Raw genomic sequence first — 25,352 nt, 5'->3', positions numbered from 1 at the left:
CCAACCCAAAACATTTGGGGTCAAAATCTCTCCATAACCCTTCCTCCTGCCTTTCCTGGGAGGGCAGGAAAATGGCATATGTAAATCTTGTTTATGATTTGTCAAGACTGTTTCCATGCACAATGTCATCTGCACTTCACCAAAACAATCACCTTGCTAGTGGTTCTTCCTCTCCACTGTCTGTGTACCATGACCTTCTCTGGCCCACACAGATGGCGAAGGGGAAAAAAAGGAAAACTGAAATTTGTCTCCAGTTGACTTTACAATGCTTTAAAGGATTTTGCATTTCATAGAAGTCTGATCCACCTTAACTATATTCTTGTAAATTCAATTATAAATATGTTCACTCTAGTTGCATTAGCCTGTATGTCCAATTCAAATTGGGAGTTTTAAATCCTATACTTATGTTTAGTTTTCACCCTTGCTTCTCTATTACTAGAAAAGATCATAGGGATTTCATTCAGTATCCATGAAAATATCAAGCTACAATTACCTTTGTTTTTTGAGATGGCAAATTTGTTATGCACATTTTACTAAATGAGGGCGAAAAACACGGGATGAAACTTAAGAATACATGTACCCTCCACATCCCTTGAAGGTGCAAAAAAACCCACTGAAAACATATAACCAAATGTTATTTAATATCTTAAAAAGTAACACAATCCAAAATGGATATTTCACACAACACTACGTAAACAACATGTACACAATATTACCATATGGAGGGACTTTCAAATATATAGACTTACAAAAATCCCTGTCCTTTTCTCCTTTAAATTATTACACTAAGCATGACAAGTAATCATCATTTACAGTATGGTACACTGACACAATAAAAACCATGTTACAAATGTGCTGTTATAAATCAGTAACATTAGGGAAGACATTTTATGAACTGTAATTATTTCATATGAAATATTATACAATATAAACAGAACATCCATCTTGGATGACCTTTACAGCAACCAGAGACCAAGTAATTTTTAAAATTTATTTTCAGTGCAAACACATTTATACAAGGCAGTCTTGGCTGCAAAACTCCCTTCTAATATACAGTAAGTCCCACTTGCATTTATTAACTCATTTAAACCTAAAGCGACGGTCACATTCAGACACTCACAGAAAGTTACCTGCAGAATTATGATCCCTTTAAACGTAAGTCTCCTCTATGTATAAAAGTAACATCTGTGCCAATTACTCTAAGAGCCCTGTTCAGACCTTTCATACTTTCACATGGGCATCCTTTGGGTGGCTCTTATCCACTGTACAGCTTGATGAGTGCATTATACTGAACAGAGATTTGCCCTTCCATTGTGCAAAACAGATGGTTGTGCATTAGCATCCAGGCTGGGAGGGTGGGGGGAGGGGGCAGGAGGTTTGCTGATTGTGCATTTCTCTACAGATTTCATATACAGTCATGGGAGAAACACCTGTTTATTCAACCAAAGTCCTATTTTCAAATCCAAGTGTGAGTGGCCTTCTGCCTCTTCTACATATTCTTCCCAGGGAAGGGAAACAAAAACCCTCAGCTCAGAACAAAGCTTCAATGGAGTTAAGGATGGAGTTTGAGCTTAGTTACCTCAGTGTAAATCAGTAAAGTTATTCCAGATATACGCCTGTGTAACTGAAGTAAAAATTTGAAATGCTGCTACCAAAAAAAAAAAGTGATAATCCCATTCTCCTTTCACACGAGTGGCACTTCAATAATTCCAGCTGGGCATGTTGTATATAAACAGGAAATCCTGATGCCTTAATAAACTACAGACTAATTAAATTATGTGCGTTATTATGGGTTAAGTATATATGTTTAAAGGAATTAAGTAAAAAATTGCAGCATTTCTCTTTAATACTATACTGTCTTCTTCAGAGGAGCAGAGAGGATTGTCAACTATGGTGTGCCACTAGATTAAAAGAAGATTCTTACTCAGTATAGCAATTTGAAGTATCACCTTGGGGAAAGCGCTGTAAAATGTATTTGAAAAACAAGTTTTTGTTAAAATTGACTTTTCTAAAACCACTATTGGCAGCAGCCCTATTGCTGAAATGTGAACATTTTTGGCACTTCCAATATCAAAGTCCAGTGCAGGACTATAGTTTCTCTCCTACTTTAATAACTGTAACACCTCCGAAGAATATCCTTATAGTATAAACATTAAGCACTTTGGTTAAATATTAAAACATTAAACCTACTGTCATGACTCAAATTAAATAAAGAAACTGTTTGATAATCACATTGTTGACTCTGTGTGATCTTGGACATGTCACTTAACCTTTCTATGTTTCAATATGTCAGTGAGTTAAATAGGGATAACAAAATTTGCCTACCTCACAAGCTTGTGAGGCTTAATGGTTTGCAAACAGCTTTGAGATCCTCAGGTAAAAGGCATGAAATATAAGTGCAAAATATTATTATAGTTTATTATGGGCTCCAAATACTGTTTATGATCCGACTTTTTCGAAAAATAAACTACCATCACCAGCAATAAGATCGAGGTTTTCATCAAAAACGTTGTTTTCAAATAGATTTTACTGTTTGAACGGGGGTGAGGATTGCTTTCTACCATGTGGGTGTTTACATTGCTCTGCTGAGTCAAATGGATACTATTCTCATTTTTTAAAAAAAATTAAAATATGTACACAGGAAAATTGGCTCATCTAGTGATATTAATTTACATCCGAGTATTGGGATTCTGTATGCTTGAATAAATTCAGGGTTTGTACATAAATTAGAGCTGCTAAGGTGAAGCTTACACTTATTTTCCTTGGTTTTTGAAATTTTCTAGTTTTAAAAAAGGCAACTTGTAATTGGCTATTACTCTACAGCTAACCCCCTTTTTATTGGAAGTCTGCCCAGGTTCTTTGCAGGATGGGCACCTCTGTATACACCTTACTTAGGGACCCTGATACTAATCTCAATAAAATCAATTAAAGTTTCATCACTAATTTCAATGGAAGCAAGCATCTGAGATACATGGGATTAGAAAATGAAATGTGCATTCTTTAAATGACAGCTGGATAGCACACAGGTCCTGCCATTTAAGAGAAGTTCTGATTTGATATGTTGGCATAACTGAAGGCAGAATAGGGCCCAAAGTGTTTGAAGGTTGACAAAAAAATACCTGGTATGTCTTCTGTAAAACTCCAAACTGCCAATCATATTTCATATACTGTAGGTGTTAATAATCTGCTAAATTACAACTATCATTTTCAGAAGGGTAGCCGTGTTAGTCTGTATCAGCAAAAACAATGAGGAGTTCTTTGTGACACCTCAGAGACTAAGGCCTGGTCTACACTGGGGACGGAGGGGGAATCGATTTAAGTTACGCAACTTCAGCTACATGAACAACATAGCTGAAGTAGACGTACTTAGGTCTACTTACCGCGGTGTCTTCACTGTGGTAAGTCGATGGCTGACGCTCCCCCATCGACTCCGCCTGCACCTCTCACTCCGGTGGAGTACCGGAATCAACGGGGGAGCACTTGGCGGTTGATTTATCGCAACTAGACTAGATGCGATAAATCGACCCCTGCTGGATCGATAGCTGCCCGTCGATCCAGCGGGTAACGTAGACAAGCCCTAAGACTCTAAGGTGCCACAAGAACTCCTCGTTGTTTTAACTATCGTTTTGACTTTCTACCAAGTAAAAAATTTAGCAATAATGGCAAGACCATGGAAGGTATTAGGCTTCCGTTCACTCTTAACAAAATTATGTGGCCTCATCAAAATCTCAAATTATTAAACTGAAAGCTAAATTTAATACAGGAAAAGGAAATCATGGCAATGAAAACATAATGACTTTGTATGCAAGCACTGATACACAAGAGAACACCATGACCTAATGATACCGAATTTTTTTAACCTTGCTTTTTACAAAACACTTTTTTCATGTTGCTGCATTTCATCAAATTCATGGAGGTAGTTATAGATGTAAAAAAAATTACCATAAAAGTAACATGTTGTATTATAATAATACATATTAAAAGTGTGCAAAATGCCAACAGATTTGTGTTGACCCTTTAAAGTTGACACAACACAGAGATTCAACCTAATCTAATTCTGTAAACCTTTAAATTGTGAGAAGAATGATAGATAAGCAACCATGTAATACAAGGCTATGATTTCATTGAAGGAGTAAGGTGACACAAAGCACTCAAGCTCCACTCCCATGGTTTTGTTACCAGAACCTCACAACGGAATTTCTTTATATTTCACCTGTTGATTTTTTTAAAAAAAAATTCAAGATCAGAATATTTCTATTTGAAACTTCTGCTTACATTCCATATTCTGAGAGTCACATTAATACCAGTAGTATGCCATGTTAACATTAATATGACATTTTATTTTGTCTGCTGGACTATGGGAACTTTCAGAAATCAGAAACTATACAGTTTTTAAGTAGATACTATGATATTTCTCTGGAAAGATGTCTTCTGTACAGTCAACTACCTGTATAAATTTTAGTAAGTTTATAACAAAGAAAATGTTTTCCCCAAAAAGGTAAAGTTTGTCTTTTCTGTTCACATTTTAATACTGCAATTTGTACTTTCAGATAATCAGCTATAAGTTAAGATATTGTTCAAACATTTTTATTTACTGAATTGATACATACTACTAACATCAGAGCATATCTCAGAAACAAAAATCACAGTCAGCCACTGTATCATATATAACGACGCCTCACAAAAAAGACTCAAGTCTGCATGTAATAAGCAATCCTGAAGTTACATATTTAAGCAATAAGATGGGACAGGCAAAGTATTATTGGGTCACGAGATGGCTTGGAAGGCATGATAAGGCAGGAGGCTAAGTGACTTTAACCAACCAAGAAGCACAATGATTTCCCTTATGTGCACTGAAAGATCTTATTGCTCTTATGAAATGGAATGTAGGCATAGAAATAAGGAAAACAGTTAGAATATAGACATAGGTTCTGTATGATATACCTGACAGAATCAGAAACCAATTGTGTCCAGAGTTATAAAGCCATTTCATAAATATGTAAGCTATATCCAACTGTGTAATATACAGCTATATCTTTACTAAAGAATTCTGATGACAATACAGAACATGAGTGAAGCAAATGGTTTATACAAGTTATACATGTCACCAGAAACTGAAGAAAATGTTGGTTTTTAATATGTGCTGTTGGGTGTAATATCTTGGGTACCAATAAAAGGCAATGTAAGTATTTACATTGCTGAACATCCTTCTTAACGTTTTCGTTTTTCTTCCAGTTCTGATAAAATAGCAAATGTGGGCACTTTTGGAGACAGTTTGCTGCAGTAAATGTTTGCATGTGTAACAGAGCAGAACTTGGCCCTTTATACCTAAAAATTACGTGTGGAGTTTGCCTATCTGTAAGAGTTACTCTGGAGTAATCAAGTTAGCATAAATTACTTTGGAATAACAATTTAAGGGAGTACAAATAAGATACACCACGCCTGCAGAATTAGGATTTCTCGATCAACCATATGAACACATTTAATTTCAAATCATATATAATTTTAAAAGCTATACATGTCCATAAAATGCTGAATTGTAAATAACGCCCATTGACTAAAAGGCCTGAAGTTTATAATTCTCTAAATTTCTCCTTTGATAACCACTGCAATGCACGCTATTTTCAACAGCCTAATTTAGGCACTCTACTTAAAAGCTATATAAAATAGAATTATGTCCTTCCATTAGAAAGAAATCAGCTCTTCAGGCCATGCTTGTCATTTGTATCACAAAGAACTTCTCTTTTGTTCAAATAAATTTGTTATTCTGATTTTTATATTAACAGCACGTTGGAATATCAGACGTGCCACACCAATGAGATCACCTTCCTTAAACATTTGATTTATACTAAAAAAACCTGTTACGCCTTTTCTGTCACTATTTGCTTTGCCTCAGTCATAGTTAGACTTCCCCTCCTTTCACCTGGATTCAAAGGCCTTCAACTCTGTTTGCAATTATGGAAGGTTAACATAGTAAGTTTTAGACAAGCATCTCATATACTTTTGAAACAAAAAAATAAAATACAGCAATTCTCCCTTACCCACCCCACATACTTAAAACATGCCCTCTTTTGACTTGCTTTTATAGATTCCTGCAAAATCGTGTCATGAAAACTCACAGTGAAAATGACTGATGTATAAATAATTCACAGATGGAGCTGAGGTCTTTACTAGTCATGTTTGGCTTTGTTTTCCCTCAAGGTGACCTAGCTGTTTATTTTTAGTGGTGGCTCAATTTTTGAAATAAAATGATCAACTCTGTCCGAGTTTAACCACTCACAGGGGGCATCACGCATCTGTGGCATTTTTAAATGGAGTTGGCAACTGCATGGACATTGAAAATGCAGATTACACTTACAGTGTCTAGACTTTCATATATGTGCTCAGTTACAATTAAGTGAAGCAAAGGTGTACATATTATTCCTACTGCTATTCTGTTGCTACAGAGCTGCAGGTGTGGAAAGCAATACCTTGAAATACAAGATTTCTTTGTTGTCCCTACATAGCAGCACAGTTTAAGTAAACACCAAAACTGTGGATGAGATGCTCGTTTTTTCCAAAGATGTAAACATCAGTCCCAGTGTCGTAAACTTTGCTGTATAGGATGAGACAGAAGAGCCGAGGCAGAAGGACTATCAAACACTAGTAACAGAAGCTTGTAGGCAGTTAGCAGGTTTCTGCAGTTTTTCAGCTTCACTTGTTGGAGGGTCTGCAATTGCTCGGAAGTTGAACATTGGACCTGCGCCACCATGTGCAGGACTCAGGGCTGGGTTCTGACGTCTGTTACTCTCAACAATACTTGAAGTGTTGGAAGCCAAGCTCTCGCGAGTACTATAAAGCAAAATAAATGAAATAAACAAAACAAAACAAAACACCGCCACCCCCCATATATCTACCAAAGAGGAAAACTGACTGGGGTGTTTTAAAATGGGCTTCCTGTGTTTGCATGCAGTGTCACATCAATGAAGCATATCAGTTTGATTATTCACATGTTGCTCCAAAAGGGATTGCAAACATACTCACTGGTTACAGGTTATTGCACAGGTATAGTACTAAACAGACCTGAAGTTGTTCCACAAAGTTTGTACATCTGAGCCAATATCAAACATCTGGATTTTTCATTCCGGCAAAACTTCCATGTGAAATAGATCACCTTTCTTTCCAGGCTGGTGCACTGAATCACAGAATAGTTTCACTAAATCAGCCATGTGGCTGAACTGAGCTATGAGAATTCTCCTTTGGCCAGTATTTTTATGCCTCCCCATTATTGTATATGTTTGCACACAGAACATTTCTGGTAGTTCTGACCAAACTGAAGACACTATTTTCCATTAAAGCTGTAATACTTCCAATTATGACACATTTCTTGGAATGTTTTTTAGTTGCTGGCATCAAAGCCTTGAGATTCTGAGTGCCCTCCACTATAAGGACTATCACGATGCAGGATTGGGTCCTTAAACAGCATTAGTGTTGTAATTTCACTATCTAATATAGAAAGTTCTTTTAATGCAAGTAAATTGCTCATCTGTGGGCGTGGCTGTGTGCTCAGCCCTTCTGAAAATCAGGCCATTTAATGAGGTATCTAAATAAGGACAGAGAAGCCTAAACTTGAGCCACCAATTTTTGAAAATAGTGGCCATTGTATTTAAAGTGAGTTCTACTCCTTTTATATTATACCACTTCTTTGATGTTCTACCCGTAAGGACCTTTGGATGAAGACAGACTTTATTTTTAATGAATCATTTGCTCCTGCTATTTATTCTCCACCTATAGCCATAATCCTTTGTTAACAACAATTATTTCTGTGGAGATGAATACAAAACCACGCACAGAGGAATGAATTCAGGTGTGGAATAAACAGAAACAGAACAACTAAGAATCACTGATGCCTTGTGGAAAACTTGTTATAATAGGTACAGTTCTGCTCACCACTGGCCCTCTTCTGCCTTGAGTATTACCCATTTGCTTCAATGGACAATTTACATACCACTCAAGGAGCGTATGACAGGCAGAAACATACACCCCTTCTCATTTTCTGACTTCTCTTCCTAAACTTTTAGCTGGGGATGGACAGATGACTGAAAAACAGCCTTTGTGTTTACAATTCATGAGTTCCTGCTGTTTATTTCTCACATGAAGTCATATTCAATTTGTAACCATCATTTCCAGATTTTCAATAATTTTCAATTTTGATGTCACAAACTGAGCATGACAACATGTATATCCTGAGATTGCCGTCATCCTGCAATGCGAGCTGTGTGTGCAGATTGATGGCAGGGTTGGGTATGACTCCAGGGGAGGGAAAAGCAGCAGGACTGCATGACCTCTTAAAAAAAAAAAAAAAAAAAAAAAAGGTACCTGGAGCCAACTTCAGTAGCCGCATTATCAAAATGTAACGGGAGTCTGACAGAAATTTTTCCAGTATAGATGTGTTCAAGAATTCTACAGATAAAATACCTTCGGTGCCTTTTGACTTTAGAAGGAATTCTTTCATTATCAAGATCCTGTTAAAGTGTGTTTTCTTCCAATTTGGCATCCTTTTAAAATATAATTTTCCTTTTATAGTGCTGAAATGGTAATTTTGGTTACTCAGGTGTACTAAACACTCCTGCTTCCTAAAAAGGAACTCTAAAAACGAATTTTTTTATTGTAAAGTGGGAAGAGAATAATGGTATTTTAATTACAATTAAAGGGCCACATTTAGTCTTAACTCCATTTACTTTAATGGAGTTACACTGGGTATGAAATTGACCAGAAGTACCCATTTTAGTCATCTCACAATAAAACTCACTCCTTGGGTACATGAAAGCCCTTGAAATATTCAGAGTACATCCTGACTTTAAAAATAGCTTCCTGACCGTTGTATGTTACTCTTGGCTCATTTTAATGGCTCTTGCCAAAAAGAGATGTTAAAAAGTGGGTAATAAAGGCAGACAAAAAGAGGGATTATACAAGAAACCTAATTTTAAAAACTGCCATTTCTATTTCCCATTTGACTTTATATAAAACTAGTACAGCAGTACAATACACTAAACTTATCTGTTTCATTATCAAGCTAAAAGAAAAGGAGTACTTGTGGCACCTTAGAGACAAACCAATTTATTTGAGCATAAGCTTTTGTGAGCTACAGCTCACTTCATCCAATCCACTTCATTGTTAGTCTCTAAGGTGCCACAAGTACTCCTTTTCCTTTTGTGGATACAGACTAACGCGACTGCTACTCTGAAACCTGTCACATCAAGCTAGTTAAACTTTACGATGGACAGAAATAGAGGTTTCAGCTTCAGTGCAAAGAATGAAGGCAGACAGAATATCTCCTTGAACTAACTGAACTGCAAATCTGAGGTAGACAATCACATGCGTGAATCCTGTAAGCTAGCCAAACAGTAGTATAAGAACTGGCTCATATGCAACCAACCCAGAGGAAAAAAAAAAGCTCTGTATGCCAAATAAGATCAAATTGTTTGGGTGGGAGGTGCAGAGTGCTATATGGGCAACAGTAAGAATAAGCAGATGTGTACTTCCATTTAAAAAATAAAAGATTAATTTGTAAGAATACAATGCAAGTGGACATACTGCTGTTATAGTGGAAAGATGCTAAGCCTCTGCACAACACATGTGATCAATAAAATGGATCGATTCCTAAACCTTCCAAAGTTATATGACCTTGGTTAGCTGCACCAGGTAAAAGAAATGGACACTTACTGTAAACTATGGTTATTTGAGATGTGATGCAGACATGTATTCCGCTTAGGTGTGTGTACCTCAGCGTGTCAGAGCTGGAGAATTTTGCCTAACAGGACACACAGAGGGTGACACTTGCACCTCATGGCGTAGCTCCTCCCCCTTCAGTTCCTTAGCACCAAACACCCAGAGACCAGACTCTGGTGCAGAGGGGAAGGAGGGTGTGGGCCGTGGAAAACACTTTGGCATCACATCTCAAAGAACCACAGTTTTTCAAAGAAACCACGTATCAAATAACCACAGTCATTTCTTCTTCTTCAAGTAGATGCAGCTGTGTATTCCGCTTAGGTGACTCACAATCAGTACCCACCCCAGGAGGAGGGGCTCAGAGTCTGCCTATACAAGAATTGCAGGACCACCCTACCAAAACTTGCATCCACTCTGGAAGATGTGATAATGGCATAATCGTTAGGAAACGTATGTGTGGACAACCATGTAGCAGCCCTGCAAATGTCCAATATTGAGACATCATTGAGGAAAGATATAGATATTGCTTGCACTCTTGTAGAATGAGATCGCGCTGCTGAGGAGGTGTCGCCAAAGTTATCTCATATGCAGTCTTGATACAGGATGTTATCCAATTAGATAGAGAGTCTGTGAAGAGGAACTACAGGCCAGTCAGCCTCACCTCAGTCCCTGAAAAATCATGCAGCAGGTCCTCAAGGAATCAATTCTGAAGCACTTGGAGGAGAGGAAAGTGATCAGGAACGGTTAGCATGGATTCACCAAGGGCAAGTCATGCCTGACTAACTTAATTGCCTTCTATGACGAGATAACTGGCTCTGTGGATGAGGGGAAAGCAGCAGATGTGTTATTCCTTGACTTTAGCAAAGCTTTTCATACGGTCTCCCACAATATCCTTGCCAGGAAGTTAAAGAAGTATCGGCTGGATGAATGGAATATAAGGTGGATAGAAAGCTGGCTAGATCGTCGGGCCCAACGGGTAGTGATCAATGGCTCCATGTCTAGTTGGCAGCTGGTATCAAGCGGGGAGCTCCAAGGGTCGGTCCTGGGGCCGGTTTTCTTCAGATGACACTAAACTGGGAGAAGTGGTAGATACACTGGAGGGTAGGGCTAGGATACAGTGGGACCTAGACAAATTAGAGGATTGGGCCAAAAGAAATCTGATGAGGTTCAAAAAGGACAAGTGCAGAGTCCTGCACTTAGGATGCAACAATCCCATGCACTGCTACAGACTAGGGACCGAATGGCTAGGCAGCAGTTCTGCAGAAAAGGACCTAGAGGTTACATTGGACGAGAAGCTGGATATGAGTCAACAGTGTGCCCTTGTTGCCAAGAAGGCTAACAGCATTTTGGGCCGTATAAGTAGGGGCATTGCCAGCAGATTGAGGGACATGATCATTCGACATTGGTGAGGCCTCATCTGGAGTACCGTGTCCAGTTTTGGGCCCCACGCTACAAGAAAGATGTAGAAAAATCAGAAAGCATCCAGCGGAGGGCAACAAAAATGATTAGGGGGCTGCAGCACATGACTTATGAGGAGAGGCTGAGGGAACTGGGATTGTTTAGTCTGCAGAAGAGAAGAATGAGGGGGGTTTTGATAGCTGCTTTCAACTACCCGAAGGGGGTTCCAAAGAGGATGGATCTAGACTGTTCTCAGTGGTACCAAATGACAGAACAAGGAGTAATGGTCTCAAGTTGAAGTGGGGGAGGTTTAGGTTGGATGTTAGGAAAAACTTTTTCACTAGGAGGGTGGTGAAGCACTAGAATGGGTTACCTAGGGAGGTGGTGGAATCTCCTTCCTTAGAGGATTTCAAGGTCAGGCTTGACAAAGCCCTTTCTGGGATGATTTAGTTGGTGATTGGTCCTGCTTTGAGCAGGGGGTTGGACTAGATGGCCTCCTGAGGTCTCTTCCAACCCTGATATTCTATGATAAAAGACTGCTTGACCCTGAAAACTATCTGCATATGACACAAATGAGGTGAAGCAAAAAACAGTTTAGTCCTGTCCAGACAGCTGGCTAGATGTCACTTGATGTCTGCTTCTCCGGAAATGAATGTGGCTTAGGAAAGAACACAGGTAAATATACTGCATGGTTCAAATGAAACTGAGAAACTACTTTAGACAAAAATTTTGGGCGCGGTAGTAAAGTTACTTTGTCCTTAGAGAACTGTATATAAGGGGGCGCTGCCATCAGAGCCAACATCTCACAGACTCTCCTTGTGGATGTTATTGCTACTCGGAACCAGTGGCTCCGGAACAGGGGAAGGGGGGGGCAGAGGAGGGACCCAGCAGGGCCACAGGCCTCCACTTTTTGAAAGTGGACAGGTCTGGGCCCATCCACTTTCCACCAGGGTGCCCTTCCCCCCGAGGCCCCACCTCCTGGCCAGCATGGAGCCTGGCCAGAGAGCCCAGTTGCCCACAATGTGGGGGAACTGAGAGCAGCCCCGTCCTGTGTCATTGCCACCCCTGACCACGGCTCTCCACCCGGCCCAGGGCAGGTGGACATGGAAGGTTCACGATTCTGCACCAGCTTACCGCAGCTGCTCTCGCAGCTCTCTCCAAACCAGCTCCTGCCGTCGTGGGGGGACAGAGAGGGGAAGGAGGGGACCTTGGAGCTGCCACCCGGCCATGGTAAGAGCCGCACAGGCAGATGTGGGGAGCCGCAGACCCTCCATCTGCCCTGGACGGGGACATGGTTGGGGGTCTACTCTCAACAGGCCCCTGACACCATGGACAGATGGAGGATCTGCTGCAGCTCCCCACAGCTGGCCGTGTGGCTCTCATCATGGATGGGTTGTGGCTCCGAGGCCCTGCACCCTGGCCAGAGCCACACAGGCAGCTGTGGGGAGCCTGGGTCCCTGCACCTCCCCTTGATGGAGGAGGCAGGGATGCAGGCAGGGGGCTGCTTTTGCCCCCCTCCCCCTGGGCAAGGGTGGGGCCTTGGGAAGGCAGGGGCCTCCGCGCTCCCCCCCCCCGCCTTTTGCTAGGAACACAGTTTCATGACACAAAAGTGGAAAGGGACAAGATGTGAGGGGTTCAAGTGGAGGTCCCACTAAAGCCACTAGGACTGTATTAAGGTCCCACAGAGGAACCAGCTCTTGGACTGGAGGATGGAGGCAAAGAAGCCATTTTAAGAATCTTGCTACCACAGCATTGGAGAAGATTGATCTTCTCTGAAGGGGCCAGGGATGAAATGCCGATATCTCTGCCAAATCCACTTCCAATGAAGTGAGCAAAAGTCCAACGACTGAAGGTGCAGCAAGTTCACCAAGATATCCTGGATAGAGGCCAGCACTGGTTTTATTCTGCAGGCCCATGACCACATCAAAAACCGTTTTCATTTCATCGCATAGGCTATTCTGGTAGACGGCTTTCTACTGTTGAATAGGATCTGTTATACAGCCACCAAACTCTGCTATTCCTCCTCATTTAGCCGCAAAGCAACCAGTCCATGAGATGCAGGGAACTGAGCATGGGATCCAATGCGTGACCACGATTCTAAGAGAGTTGGTCAGGATGGAGAGGAAGGGGTATGGGAGGCTGAACTGACAGCGCGAGAAGGTTGGAAAACCAGCACTGTCTCAGATGGGCTGGGACAGTGAGAATGAGCTTGGCTCAATCCACTTTCAGATTGAGGCTGACCTGTGGGATGATCTGGGGAAAAGCATATAGGACAGCCAACTGCTAGCTGAGAAGGAAAGTGTCAGACAGGGAGCCCAGATTGAGGCTCCCTCGAGAGCAGAACAGGTGACATTTCCTGTTGTCTCTCGTAGCAAATAGGGAGATCGTCAGAATGCCCCAAGTTGCAAAGGTGACCTGGAGGATGTTTGTCTTCAGAGACCACTTGTGACACAGGGAAAAATTCCTGCAGAGATGGTTTGCGAGATGATTTTGGACTCCAGGCGCATAGTCAGCTATCTGAGTAATGCTTTCCTCAACGCAGAACTGCCACAACCTGATTGCCTCTTGGCAAAGCATCCTGAAGTGTGTTCCTCTTTGCTTAGTCACATAATACATTGTGGTGGTATTGTCGGTAAATATGTGAACCACTGAGCATCTGATATGGTCCAGAAAAGTGTGACATGCATCGTAGATGGCTCGAAGCTCCAGCATGTTGATATACAATGCGGACTCCTGCTCTGACCATAGACCTCGAACTTTCAGCAACCCTAGATGTACTCCCAAACCCATCAGGAAGGCATCGGAGACCACAGACCTGGTTGGCAAAGGCTGGATGAAGGGAACGCCCTGGCAAACGTTCTCTGGAGACGTCCACCACTGCAAGGAATCCAGGACCAGGTGAAGACAACAGACCAAACTGCCCAGTGGGTGAAGAGTAGCAAGCCATTCATTTTGAAACAACACGGGAGGATAGCTGACAAGAGTGATCATTTGGAACCTCATTTATCTGATATATTGGTTGAGGCTGCAAAGGGTGAGATTGAATCTTACCCTGTAAGTGTATTGAAGCCATTGTGCTCCAGAAGACCTTAGCAGGCCCAAGTAGCCCATTGTTAATGGGGAAGGCAACTCTCCGAGGGGCAGATGACTGTGGGATATCCACTAACTTGTGGGTGTTCTCCTGCAGGAACTCCACATGGATATCTAGGGAAGCGGCTATGTGCCACAAAAGGTCCTGGTACACCTTGAAATCCTCTAGTACCGAAGGGGAGAAAGGGACAGGCACTGTGGAACTGTCCAGGGACAAAGATGGAGTGGTTAACTGTGCCAGAGCTGGATCCTGCTCCAGAACTGACGGGCCTGGGTGGAATGACTCTGGAGGCTCCACAAGGGGAAGGCTCACTGGTACCTGGGCCTGTGGAGAATGGACAGTCCCCATCACAGACCTTGTAGGCGAGATGAGGGGTGGGACCTATGTGACCGACCATGGAAACCCACAGGCATGGATAGGGCACTGGTGACAGTAGGCACTGGGCCAGAGGCGCCCGTCCGAAATGCAAAACAAATGCCAATCTTGGTACCCAGAGAGCTCCATGAATGGCCACCGATGTGGGTTGGATGGTGGGACAGTCAGAGGATGAAAATCCTGACTCAGATTCCAAAAAGTCCCAGACTTCAGGGGATAAAGGAGGAACCAGCCCTGAGGGTGTGAGCAACTGGTCCAACTCACCCATAGCCTAGAATGACGAGGAAGCTGGCGCCGACGGTTGAAACAGTACAGGTTGTTTCTGGGGATGGAAGCGGTGTCGACCCTGAAGTCGGCTGCAATTCCAAAGTAACTGACGGTGCTGAAATGGAGGGCAGTGAGTGCCAGTCACAATTCACAGGGCTGGAGAGGTCCATTGCACAGAGTCTGGTACTGATCCCAATTCTTCTGACTATGAAAGGGAAACCTCAGGGTATAGTGCCAACAGACTCCCAGGTTCAGTGGGCCGCTCAGCCTACGGGGCTATAAAAGATGCAGCATTAGCTAAGTCCTGGACCAAGGGTGAGCTCAGGACAGAAAGGCAGAAGAGGTCCTGATATGCTCCTAGCATGGGAAGAGTCTGTGCTGGCATCGCCCTCATTGGTGTCGGACTCAATGGATGCCCCAGGGCCCCAGAGTCAATGGTATGGGTCTCTGACCTCCTTGCATGGTACTGGGAAGTGGTTGATGGCCTTGCTTCATCCCACACACCGTCATTCACCCTGTGCCAATACACACTCCTTCTGGAAGAGGGAGATGAGTCCCACTGGGACCTGGAGCAGGCTCAGTCAGTCTTATGCTATCTTTTCCTCGGCACACTTGACGGGAAAACAACTCCTCCATCTCTTCAGAGAGGCGCCAGTTTCAGGATGTGATGTGGCAGCACTCTCAGAACCAGAGGGTAACTTCTGATCTGACGAGGGCCTCGGTGCCGAAGCAGGCCTCCTGGCCTGCTTGAGCAGGCGTTGCTTCAGACGAAGATCCCTTGCCACGTTAGTCCGTTTGGTGAACTATCTGCAAATAGAACACCGTTCCCTGATGTGACTTTGCCTAGGCACAGCAAGCACTGCATGTGGGGATCGCTCCCCCACACAGTGGACAATGTTTAAATCCTGGTGAGGGCATCACCAGGGAAATACTTAAACTACTGCTAACTAACACTAAGTACTAAGGGTACTAATTAACTATACACTACTAGAAATGTCAGTAAAAATAAAAGGTTTGTGATAGGAAAACTACACAGAACTCTGCCTCCAGCAACAGGTGGTAAGACGGAACCAAGTGGGGAATAGGGCAGTGCTGACTCGTATAGCAAGGGGAGAAGCTATGGCCACAAGGGGTGAGCACTGCCGCCTACAGGTTCTACTTGGGAAAATACTCTGGCTCCAGAGTGCAGGACTGCACACATCCAAGTGGAATACATGGCTGCATCTACTTGCAGAAGAACCTTAATTACTCTTTCTTCCTTTAAAATTATATTTTTAAATTTTAAATGCTAGAAATAATTATCCCCATTAATGTGTCTTTTAAAAAAATAAATTACCCCAGTGATTTGGTGGATAGTGCAGCATGTAGCTAATTGGAGGCAAAAAAGTAGCTCTAAAAATCCTTGAACCAAGGAGGAATAAAAGTGCCACAGAAGAGTTACCCTCAGCCATGGAGCAGCAGGGGAGATGTGAAACAAAACTGCATTTCATTCCCACAGTAAGGCAGCTTTCCCTGACAGGCCTGCACTGTGAGACACTTGCTACTGTTTAGTAAGAGGAGGGACAAAGATATGCTGAGGGATCAAGAGGCGGCACAGCACAAAGGGCTAGGGAGAAGCCTAAAGGTCAACCTACATGTCTCTCATTCTGAGCCTTTGGGTCAAACTCTGCTCTCAATCACACCATCATCATTCTGGTTTAACTACCAAAACCAAGGGAGTTTTCTTTAGACTGACACCGTTTTAACTGACAGGAGAATCTGGTCATGAGTGTAGAGATCAGGACTCCTTTGCATACGTTCTGAAGCCCCGTACGCCCAACATTTAATTTTTTAATTTTTTTTTTGTAAATTAACAATTTTGAGAAACTAAATCAATTTTAAAACAGAAACAATTATAATTTCCTTTTACCTAACAAGATTCAGATCTTATTTGTTGTAAAAGTGAAGGTGATAAATAACTTAGGTCTACAATAGGATACTGCAAAAGAACTACCACCTGTACACTGTTACTTTGTCTTAAGACTCATTGGTCTGGATTAATTGGTTGGTTTCTAGGATAAACAGTGAGACTCAAGACCCAGTCTACCAGGGCCACGGCTTCCTCTGGGATCAGAGAGGAGAAGCCTCAGTGAAGGATTATTAAACTGGAGATGACACTGTAAATCTTCAGGGTGGGCATATATCAGCAACTGTCTCTTCCCATATGTTTCTAAAACTTCTAACACCATATAGAATCCTTACACTCTTTTCCTAGACGTTACAGGCTAGACACCTCTGTTGATGCACTGTTTGGACAACTTCAGGGACCAAACATCGTTAATACCTTCAGGGCTGTGGTACCTTCCTGAACCTCTCTCCACTCTTCTTCTAGGTAGAAGAGACTGCTCTTCAAATCCTATCAGTTTGGACTGGTGACAGACACGGCTTCAGAAAGAGGATTTAAAAAATACCAGAGAAAAGTATAAGTGGTATCTCTATGTCCCCTAATCACCTATCTGTAATGTCTCAGCCAAAGACACTGTCACTACACTGTATCCGTTCTTCCAGTTTATCTTGCTGATGATATTTTTGAGCCACCCACCCCAATTCTAAATACAACATAAATTAATCTGAAAAAGTGATACAGGAAAGTTTGGGGTGGAGGGACAATGAACCTTTGGCAAAAAGGCAGTGGTAAGATTTGTCGCTGTTGCCTATGTGAGGGAAAGAAACCAAGCCATCGGTCTGGATAGAGGCTTTCTGGAGGCTGCCTAAAAATCGTCTAAAAGAATGTCTGAAACAGTTTAACACAGTCCCACAATTGTTCACCCATACAAAACACAGTAATAACTGAAAACAGAGCATTCTAGAGTGGTCTTTATAATTAATTTTACAGTCCTACCGTGGAGAATTGAACCCGCTGTCTACAGTAATGCTGCTGCTGTCCATGCTGTCCAGTCGAGCTGAATGGGTGGCTCTCTGGCTGCTGCTGTTTTCAGTTTCCTTGGGGGTGAGAAGAGTGAGATTCTTCTCAAACTTTCTTTGCAGATCCCTTTCTTTTTCCCGCTCCAGCAACCACTGCATAGTGCCCACATCATCTCTGTTTTTTTCTTCCTCAGCATTTTTATTTGTTCCTTCCTCTGAGTCATCATCATCAGAAACATTGTAATAATCAAAGGTGGCTTCCTGGTTCCCAGCTGTCTCTTGCTGTCTCTGTGAAACGGGTAAAACTTGTGTAACTGAGGTTACTATAGCTTGTTCAAGTTTCTCACATCTGCCTGGCAGTGTGTCAGAGGGTGTCTTTTGATGGGGTTTTAGTAGGGGCGTACTGGACTTGTGATAATTATTCACAGACAGTGTATTGTGTAGAGGTTTAAAAAGTGTATCTTTGCTAAATATTTCTTTCCTTTTGTCCAGGCTGCTTGATTCAGTGTTATGGTGTTGAACCAGTCGCCCATTTGCGATCACCTCAGAGGTCTGGCCAGCAACAACTGGACCACTACTTGGCCCTTTAGGGGACTCCTCTTTGTGTACCCCAGGTTCTCTGGCTATGTGTTGGGAATGTCTTTCTGAGGGAGAAAGTTTTTTTATTCCTTCTGTTAAAGTCACTGTGTCATGGTCCTCTTTATTTTTCCCCAGTGGTGATGGAGCAGTAAGTACAGTCTCACTCGAAGTGTTGCATTGAAAATAATCATCAATTGCTGATTTTGTTGTGCAGGAGTTGAGCTCACTATAAGATGGTAAATTCTCTGTAGGCTTGATTTGTTCCAATAAGCCACAGGAATTGGGGGTTTCTACATTGCCACTAACTATTTCGGGTACACACACATCTTTATAGTTTGCAGATGAAATCAGAGCCCTTTGATGACTGAGTGACTGTGAAGGCCTTAAGGTACTGTCATCAGTATATGCTTGGCTAGTTGTTGGGTCATCGGGGCTACACCCTTCAGCTACATCTTCAGGTGTACCTAAAGTAGCAGAACCCAGAGGCCCTTTAGAGTTGTCCATCGACCTAGACCTTTCCTTGGCTTTGTTAGACCTCTCGTTCCTTGACCTTCTATCTTGTGTATGGCTGTGGCTTCGATGGACCTTGGAGTGGGAGCTTCCCCTTGAAGGTTCAGGAAAAGGCATCTCAGTTCTTCTTTTGGCCAATTCACCAGATACATCCCATTCTGGTGTCATGGGAAAGTGAGACTCAATCACGCTAGGATTGCTGTGCATGATAAAATTATCTCCTTTGTGTTCTATTATGAAACAGCCTTCCCGTGGGGACCTAGTAAGGGGATCATAGAACTCATACTCTCTTTCACCTGGTATATCCAAATGGGAACCATCTGAAGGGTCTCCTTTGGACACCCGGGTCTTGCTGTGTGACCGAGATTTTCCATGAGGCTTTCTGTGATTCCTGCTCTTTTTGCTTCGCCCACTATGGTGAGCTGAAGATCCAGCTTTGCTTCTTTGAGCTTTTTCTTCTTCAAGTTTCTTCATTAGTGCAGTATGCCTCATTACATTTTCCACAGTCAAGTCTGGGTTAATGCGCCTAATAATCTCCATTTCTACCTCCCTGGGTATAGTGGTAGGGGTGTCTTCATCCCTCAAGGGCCATTCCTCAGGAGGAAACTGGGCAGAGAAATTGGCCAGCTGTTTTGCCTTGTCCTTTTTAAAGCTTAGTCGAAACAATTTTAGTCCAAACTTTTTAGACTGCTTTTCTACATCTTTAGGCTTTGAGAGTGTCTCTGCTTTATAAGAAAAATTTACAGTACTTTTACTTTTTTCACTGGGTGGTACCTGACACAGAGAAGGAGGGCAATATGAGTCTTTACAGTCTTTTGTGGATTTCCTCTGTAGGGTGGACGCATGCATGCTGTGCATGTCTTCTCTGCAACAATGGCAAGAGTCGCAGTGGTTTTTGGGTAAAGTTCGGTCCCTGACGCAGCCTGAGGTGGAGGGAGTTATAGTTCCTTGCTGTGGAGAGGTACACTGAGACCTGTCAGGTATCCTCTCATCCAAATGGTACCATTTACTGTTAGTTCTTATGAGGGATGGGGTTATAAAATAAGTCTGTGGGGTCACGATGAAATAGCCATCTGGAGTTGGATATATTTTCCTCTCTCGTACAAGCATGTTCAAGGTATGCCGAAGAATTTCAGGACTGGGAGTTGGAACGCCTAAAACAACAGTAAATACATATGAGCTACTGTATAATCATGAAAAGTTCTTCGGCTCCCCTCCCACCATCCCATACAGAGTTTTGCCAACTCAAAAGTTATAGCATGTTGAGCAAACAATTCAAACTGAGCACATTGATAGGCATTCTCTAGTCTGTATTTCCACTTATCTCCTACACTTCAGTCACATTAATTATTAACTAAATAAAAAGAGGACATTAATAGAGTGTAAAAAAATAACACTTTAGTTACTTCCATTGTGTAGGTGACTGTAAACTACAAAATGGAAAGAATACAAAGAAAAGAGAATCAAGGAAAAAGATTTCATTTTTATTATTCTAGTCAAATATTTACATCCCAATTTATCAATATGTATGTATTAATTGTGATTTACAGCAATGTATAAATAGGTGCCCATAACATTTTTTTCCAGATAAAAATGCAATAGAAACAAAGCACACAGGAGAACCATACCTCCAACACAATTCAACAGGCAGGACTTTCCCACCAAACCATTCCCACATAAACAACTGCCCCCATCAGGCTCTAAGCTCTTCAGCCTCTCCAAGAAAAAGACTATTTGAATTACACAGATCTATTTTACTCAAAACAAATGTGTTGACTACGCTGGATGATATTTGTCTTCTAAAAACTTCCCCACAAGAGTCGCTTGGCCTTTAAGTGGGGTCTGATGGACCACATGCTTGAGTGCAGATATCAAATACAGGCAGATACCTTATTATTGACTACATAAAATCCACATAGGTCATTTTGTGGACTGGGCCTTCAGGCCTGATTCTGTACCTATTGAAGTCAACGTAAAAATTTCCATTGACTTCAGTGGTACAGGATCAAGTCCTTAATACTTCAAAGTACTACACCAAAAAAGGTGCTGACTGATGTGTAGTATAAGCAAATGGCTCGGCTGCTCTCTTCTGTGTCTCCTACTGTATGTTACCAACTCCACACATACACGTTTCAGAGGTCAGAGTTTGCAGTTACACTTTACTACTGGCGTTTGAGTACAGCAGGAGGACAACATGGGACCAGCACAGTGAACAATATGCTGTCCAAGAGCTAGCATGCTGCTGTGGCAATTACAAACTGACTTCAAACACTGGCTCTTGGTGTTACCACATAACTGTGAGGGGAAGGGATAACAAAAATGTCCACATTTTGGAGCTTCACGTGCTAAAATGAAGAAAAGTATTTCTGATTCCTAAATGACCAAATTAATCTATAAGGCTAGAGTTTAGGAGGAGGATCAAAAATAAATACAGACACTCCCCAGGTTATGCAAGACCCGACTTAATGCAAATTCGCACTTACGGAAAAAGTTCCGTAAGCTAGAAATAGGAATTTTTTAGTTGGGCTTTTTTTTTTTTTTTTGCATAACGTTCGGTTATACGTTTCCAACTTATGCAAAATTCAAGTTACGCGAGGCTTTCCGGAACGGAACAATTGCGTAAATCAGGGAGCATCTGTAAATGAAATAAATGGCATTGAACCGGCCCCTATTATTCACCACTGCTTTCTTTCAAGACAAAATGGATGCAGCAAACTCTTAAAACACACCCCATACATGAAATACAATAGTTGAAACAGATGTTTATACAACCACCAAAGAAGAAGAGAAAAAATGTTCATGCTCAATATTGAAGGAAACCTGTGTGATGCGGGAATCAGTCTGCTTTTGCTTAATGAATTGGAGACTGCTCAAGAATAGTTCACTGGTGCAAGTTAATCAGCTCATTTAGTGCTAACAGGATGAGACCAGATCCTGCAGTAAAAGTTCTGGTTTCACCAGCTTACTCTTCAGGGAGAGTTATAAAAGGGAGTCTTTTTTTCCACTGCTGAACAGATTACAGGACAACAAGCACCAAGGTTTAGGACAGTCCTGAAGTTCTTGTTGCATGTACACCTTAGGGAGGGGACGGTTTTCCATCCATTTGTTCCCAGGACCCCAAATAATCTCATCCCTGGTCTCATACATGGGGAGAACAGAACCCTCCTCATCTCTAACCTTGAAAATCTTTATTTTATTTTGTTTTTTTAAAGGGTGTTGAAACATTGGCTTCTGCTAATTCACTGCAGAAAAGACTAGTTGGATTAAGTTCCTAACTAGAATTTATCTGGGAAATATGAGGTGGGCGAAGGGAAAAGGCCCAGTTGAAGTCCATTCCCCTTCTTCTTTGATGAATTCAGTGGGACCTTCACCCATCTCCTGATATGCCCATAACCTCACAGAAGAGCAACCTGCTTAATGCTGGAGCCATACTGGGGAGATCTCTTGTGCATGACTCTAGAGGAAATCTGCCTGTATCTGCCTTGCTGTGGCTCATGTGGGGGTGGATTCTTCTCTATTTCCTCTGCCGGCATCTTCTAAAAGGCCTTTTTAGTAGGCTGTCTAAGAAAGTGTTAATGCAAGTAGGTTCCAAGCCTTCATTACATGTGTGACTGATTGCTGGTAGTAGGCTTTAACCTTCCAAAGGCCAAAAATCTCCCCCACTCTCCATGTTGGGAAGGTGAACCCAGATGCTGCTCTCTCAACTGGGAGAAGGGTTCATGCATCGGAGACACAGATAGCTCTTGCTGCGGAGACCTTTATGACTATGCTGCAGTCTGGGCAGTATCTCCCTCTCCTTTACTTCCTCAGACAGCAGCCACCATGCTGACCGAAGATGTGGGTGTCTGTCTGGAGACAGACCTTGGACTGCGGAAAATGAGGAGGGATGCTAAGAAGTAAGTGCCAACATTTCTTTATTCCTCATTAGTTTTGTCTGTGTTAAAAGGACATGTGGAGCAGTCACCACTCCAGAATCGGGAGTCCAGAGCAGAACAGAACCTTCTGGCATTCAACTACTCAAGGTTATTTAAAAAAAAAATTAATATGGAAAGAGATGCAGTGCTTCTTTTTCAAGATTTGACGGCTTAAAAACAAAAAGCAACAAAAAACTCTAGTTCCACCTGCACCATAACAAACATTTTTCTTGTGGCCTTTTCAGTCAACTTTAGCAAAAGGCAATTTTAAAATTTCTTTGTGAAGTAAGTCATTATCCCCTTCTTTCTTTACAGTCAAAAGCTCTCCTACATAATACACATGTTCTTAATAGGCGCTTCTAGAGTGCATTTTACAGAATAGAGGAGTAGAAATTAAAGTGTTTTTCTCTCTTTCATACGTGAAGAACATTTCAACGAGAAAGCTAAGCTATTGCTGTCCAAATTTTATTAGAGTGGATTCTAATGTATGCCCGTGTTTCACTATTTTCGCAAGTATAGTTGTATGTGTTTCCACACACACAGCCCTCAAGCCCTCCTGAAGTTTTGACATAAGCCAACAATAGCCAAGATAGAGAGAACTCATGCTAACGAGAGAGAACTCATTATCCCGAACTCACCCCATTAGTGGGCACTGTATTGCAGTATGTATAGTGTGACGGGGCAAGGCCAGATGGCTATAAAAAAGTAGTGGGAAATAGATAAATTAGCTCCAGGCTAAACAAATCCCTCGTACCAGGATAAGGTAAATGGCAGCTGCTCCAGGTCAATTAAGACACCTGGGGCCAATTAATAACTTTCCAGAAGGCAGGGAGAATGCTAGGTTGATTGGGACACCTGAAGCCAATCAGGGACAGGCTGAAACTAGTTAAAAGCCTCCCAGTTAGTCAGGTGGGTGTGTATGTCAGGAGCTGTGGGAGGAAGTTGCGCTGTTGGAGAGACTGAGTAGTACATACCATATCAGGCACAAGGAAGGAGGCCCTGAGGTAAGGGTGAAGTGGAGCTTGAGGAAGTGGGGACTGCTGGGGGGAAGTAGCCCAGGGAATTGTACATGTCATGTTTCTAAAAGGTCAGCTACCATAGCTGATACTATTAGGGTCCCTGGGCTGGAGCTCGGAGTAGAGGGTGGGCCCGGGCTCCCCCCTTCTCTCCCTTCCCCCCCCGATTAATCACTGAGACTGGGAGACAACAGAGATTGTGCAAGGGAAGATAGCTTCTCCTCACCTCCCTCGCTGGCTTATGATGAAAATGGCTCAGTAGACTGTGACCCTTGTCTCTAGCGAGAGAAGGGTTATGTGGAGGGTCACAGTGAGCCTCTGAGGCTAGCGAAATCCGCCAGGAAATGCGGGACCCATGGAGACAAGGAGAGAGCTTTGTCACAATAGTAACTACTCTCTTATCTGGCTTTGGATGATATTTGTATTTAGAGGTGTTTTTACTGGGTCAATTACCAGGAATATTTGTCAGGAAAGGTTTATAATGGAGCTGTTAAGAAGTTGAATAGGAACAATATGGACACAAAAGTGAGAGCAGCAGCAAAAAAGAAGTGGGAGGAAAGGAGTACTCAGGGCTTGTCTACACGACTGCTTAAGACACTCAGGATTGTGAAAAAACCACCCCCCTGACTAATATAAGTTAGACTGACTTAAAGCGGTGTCTACATCACTCTATGTCAGGGGGAGATGCTCTTCTACAGACACAGCTTCCGCTTCTTGTTGCAGTGGCGTATTTATGCTGATAGGAGAGAGCTCTCTCGTCGGCATAGCACGTCTTCACCAGAGGTGCTACATTGGCACAGCTGCATCGATGCATCTGCGCTGACGTACAGCACATTGTGAAGCACTTGTGAAGACAAGCCTTTAAGATTCCAATCTTCCTTCCCCCATCCCGAATTATGGGTCACATACATTTCATGAAATAATCATCAAGGTAAGGCAAGAGAACTCAGATTTCCCTCTCTCCCTTTCCAGTGGGAGTACCCTCGCTACAGGAGATCATCCTGGAAGTAGTAGCAGAGACACACACAACCCTGAATGGGCAGGGCACACCAGCAGTAGCAACAAATGGGAACATCTAAAAAAAAATAAGCAACTGTGTACTGGCGGGTGGACAACAAGAGCTTAGCACACACACTGAGAGCTCAGAGCCTTGTGTTATCTCCCTGGGCCAACACAAAATAATAATATGCAACCCCCATTTTCTGGACCTCAAGCATCTACAATTAAAGAACTTGAAAACCATACCCTCAGCTTAAGCAGGCTCTTAGCATACAGCAGAAGTGCCAAGAATGAATACAGTGCACACAGAGCAGATATGTATTATCTGTTTATGTTTGGTTCATACTATTTAAGTGCCTGCTTTGCTAATGCTGTCCCTCGGTCCTCTACCCTTAGCTTTGTTGCCGGTGGCAGTGAACCAGAAAGCCAGACTCTCTCAGCTTTTCTTTGTGTCTGTGTACAAGATGCACTGCACGATTTAGTGTTACTCCCGCTGAAGTGAGAGGGTAGCAGTGCAGAAGTCCCATTTCATGCTCCCCTTTTCATTGTAGGTTTATTTACACCAGGAAGCACTTTACACCAAGTTAA

At 42.4% G+C, this 25,352-nt stretch overlaps 1 protein-coding gene across 9 annotated transcripts in view; it reads right to left on the bottom strand.

Annotated features, from left to right (window-relative positions):
• Nucleotides 1–661: 661 nt before the first annotated feature.
• Nucleotides 662–25,352, bottom strand: part of STOX2 (storkhead box 2) — a 144,878-nt gene continuing 120,187 nt past the window's right edge. For all 9 annotated transcript variants that reach the window (XM_073341767.1, XM_073341761.1, XM_073341765.1 and 6 more), the window contains 2 exons: nucleotides 17,724–19,989; nucleotides 662–6,831 (listed from right to left, as the gene is read on the bottom strand). In XM_073341767.1, the coding sequence (XP_073197868.1) occupies nucleotides 6,636–6,831; nucleotides 17,724–19,989 (2,462 nt within the window). In that variant the 3' untranslated portion in view covers nucleotides 662–6,635. The remainder of the gene's footprint in view (nucleotides 6,832–17,723; nucleotides 19,990–25,352) is intronic.

This window comes from Lepidochelys kempii, chromosome 4, assembly GCF_965140265.1.
Source record: "Lepidochelys kempii isolate rLepKem1 chromosome 4, rLepKem1.hap2, whole genome shotgun sequence".
NCBI classification, from domain to species: Eukaryota; Metazoa; Chordata; order Testudines; family Cheloniidae; genus Lepidochelys; species Lepidochelys kempii.
Note: the sequence above shows the minus strand (reverse complement) of the source record. Positions and strands in the feature narration are given on the sequence as shown.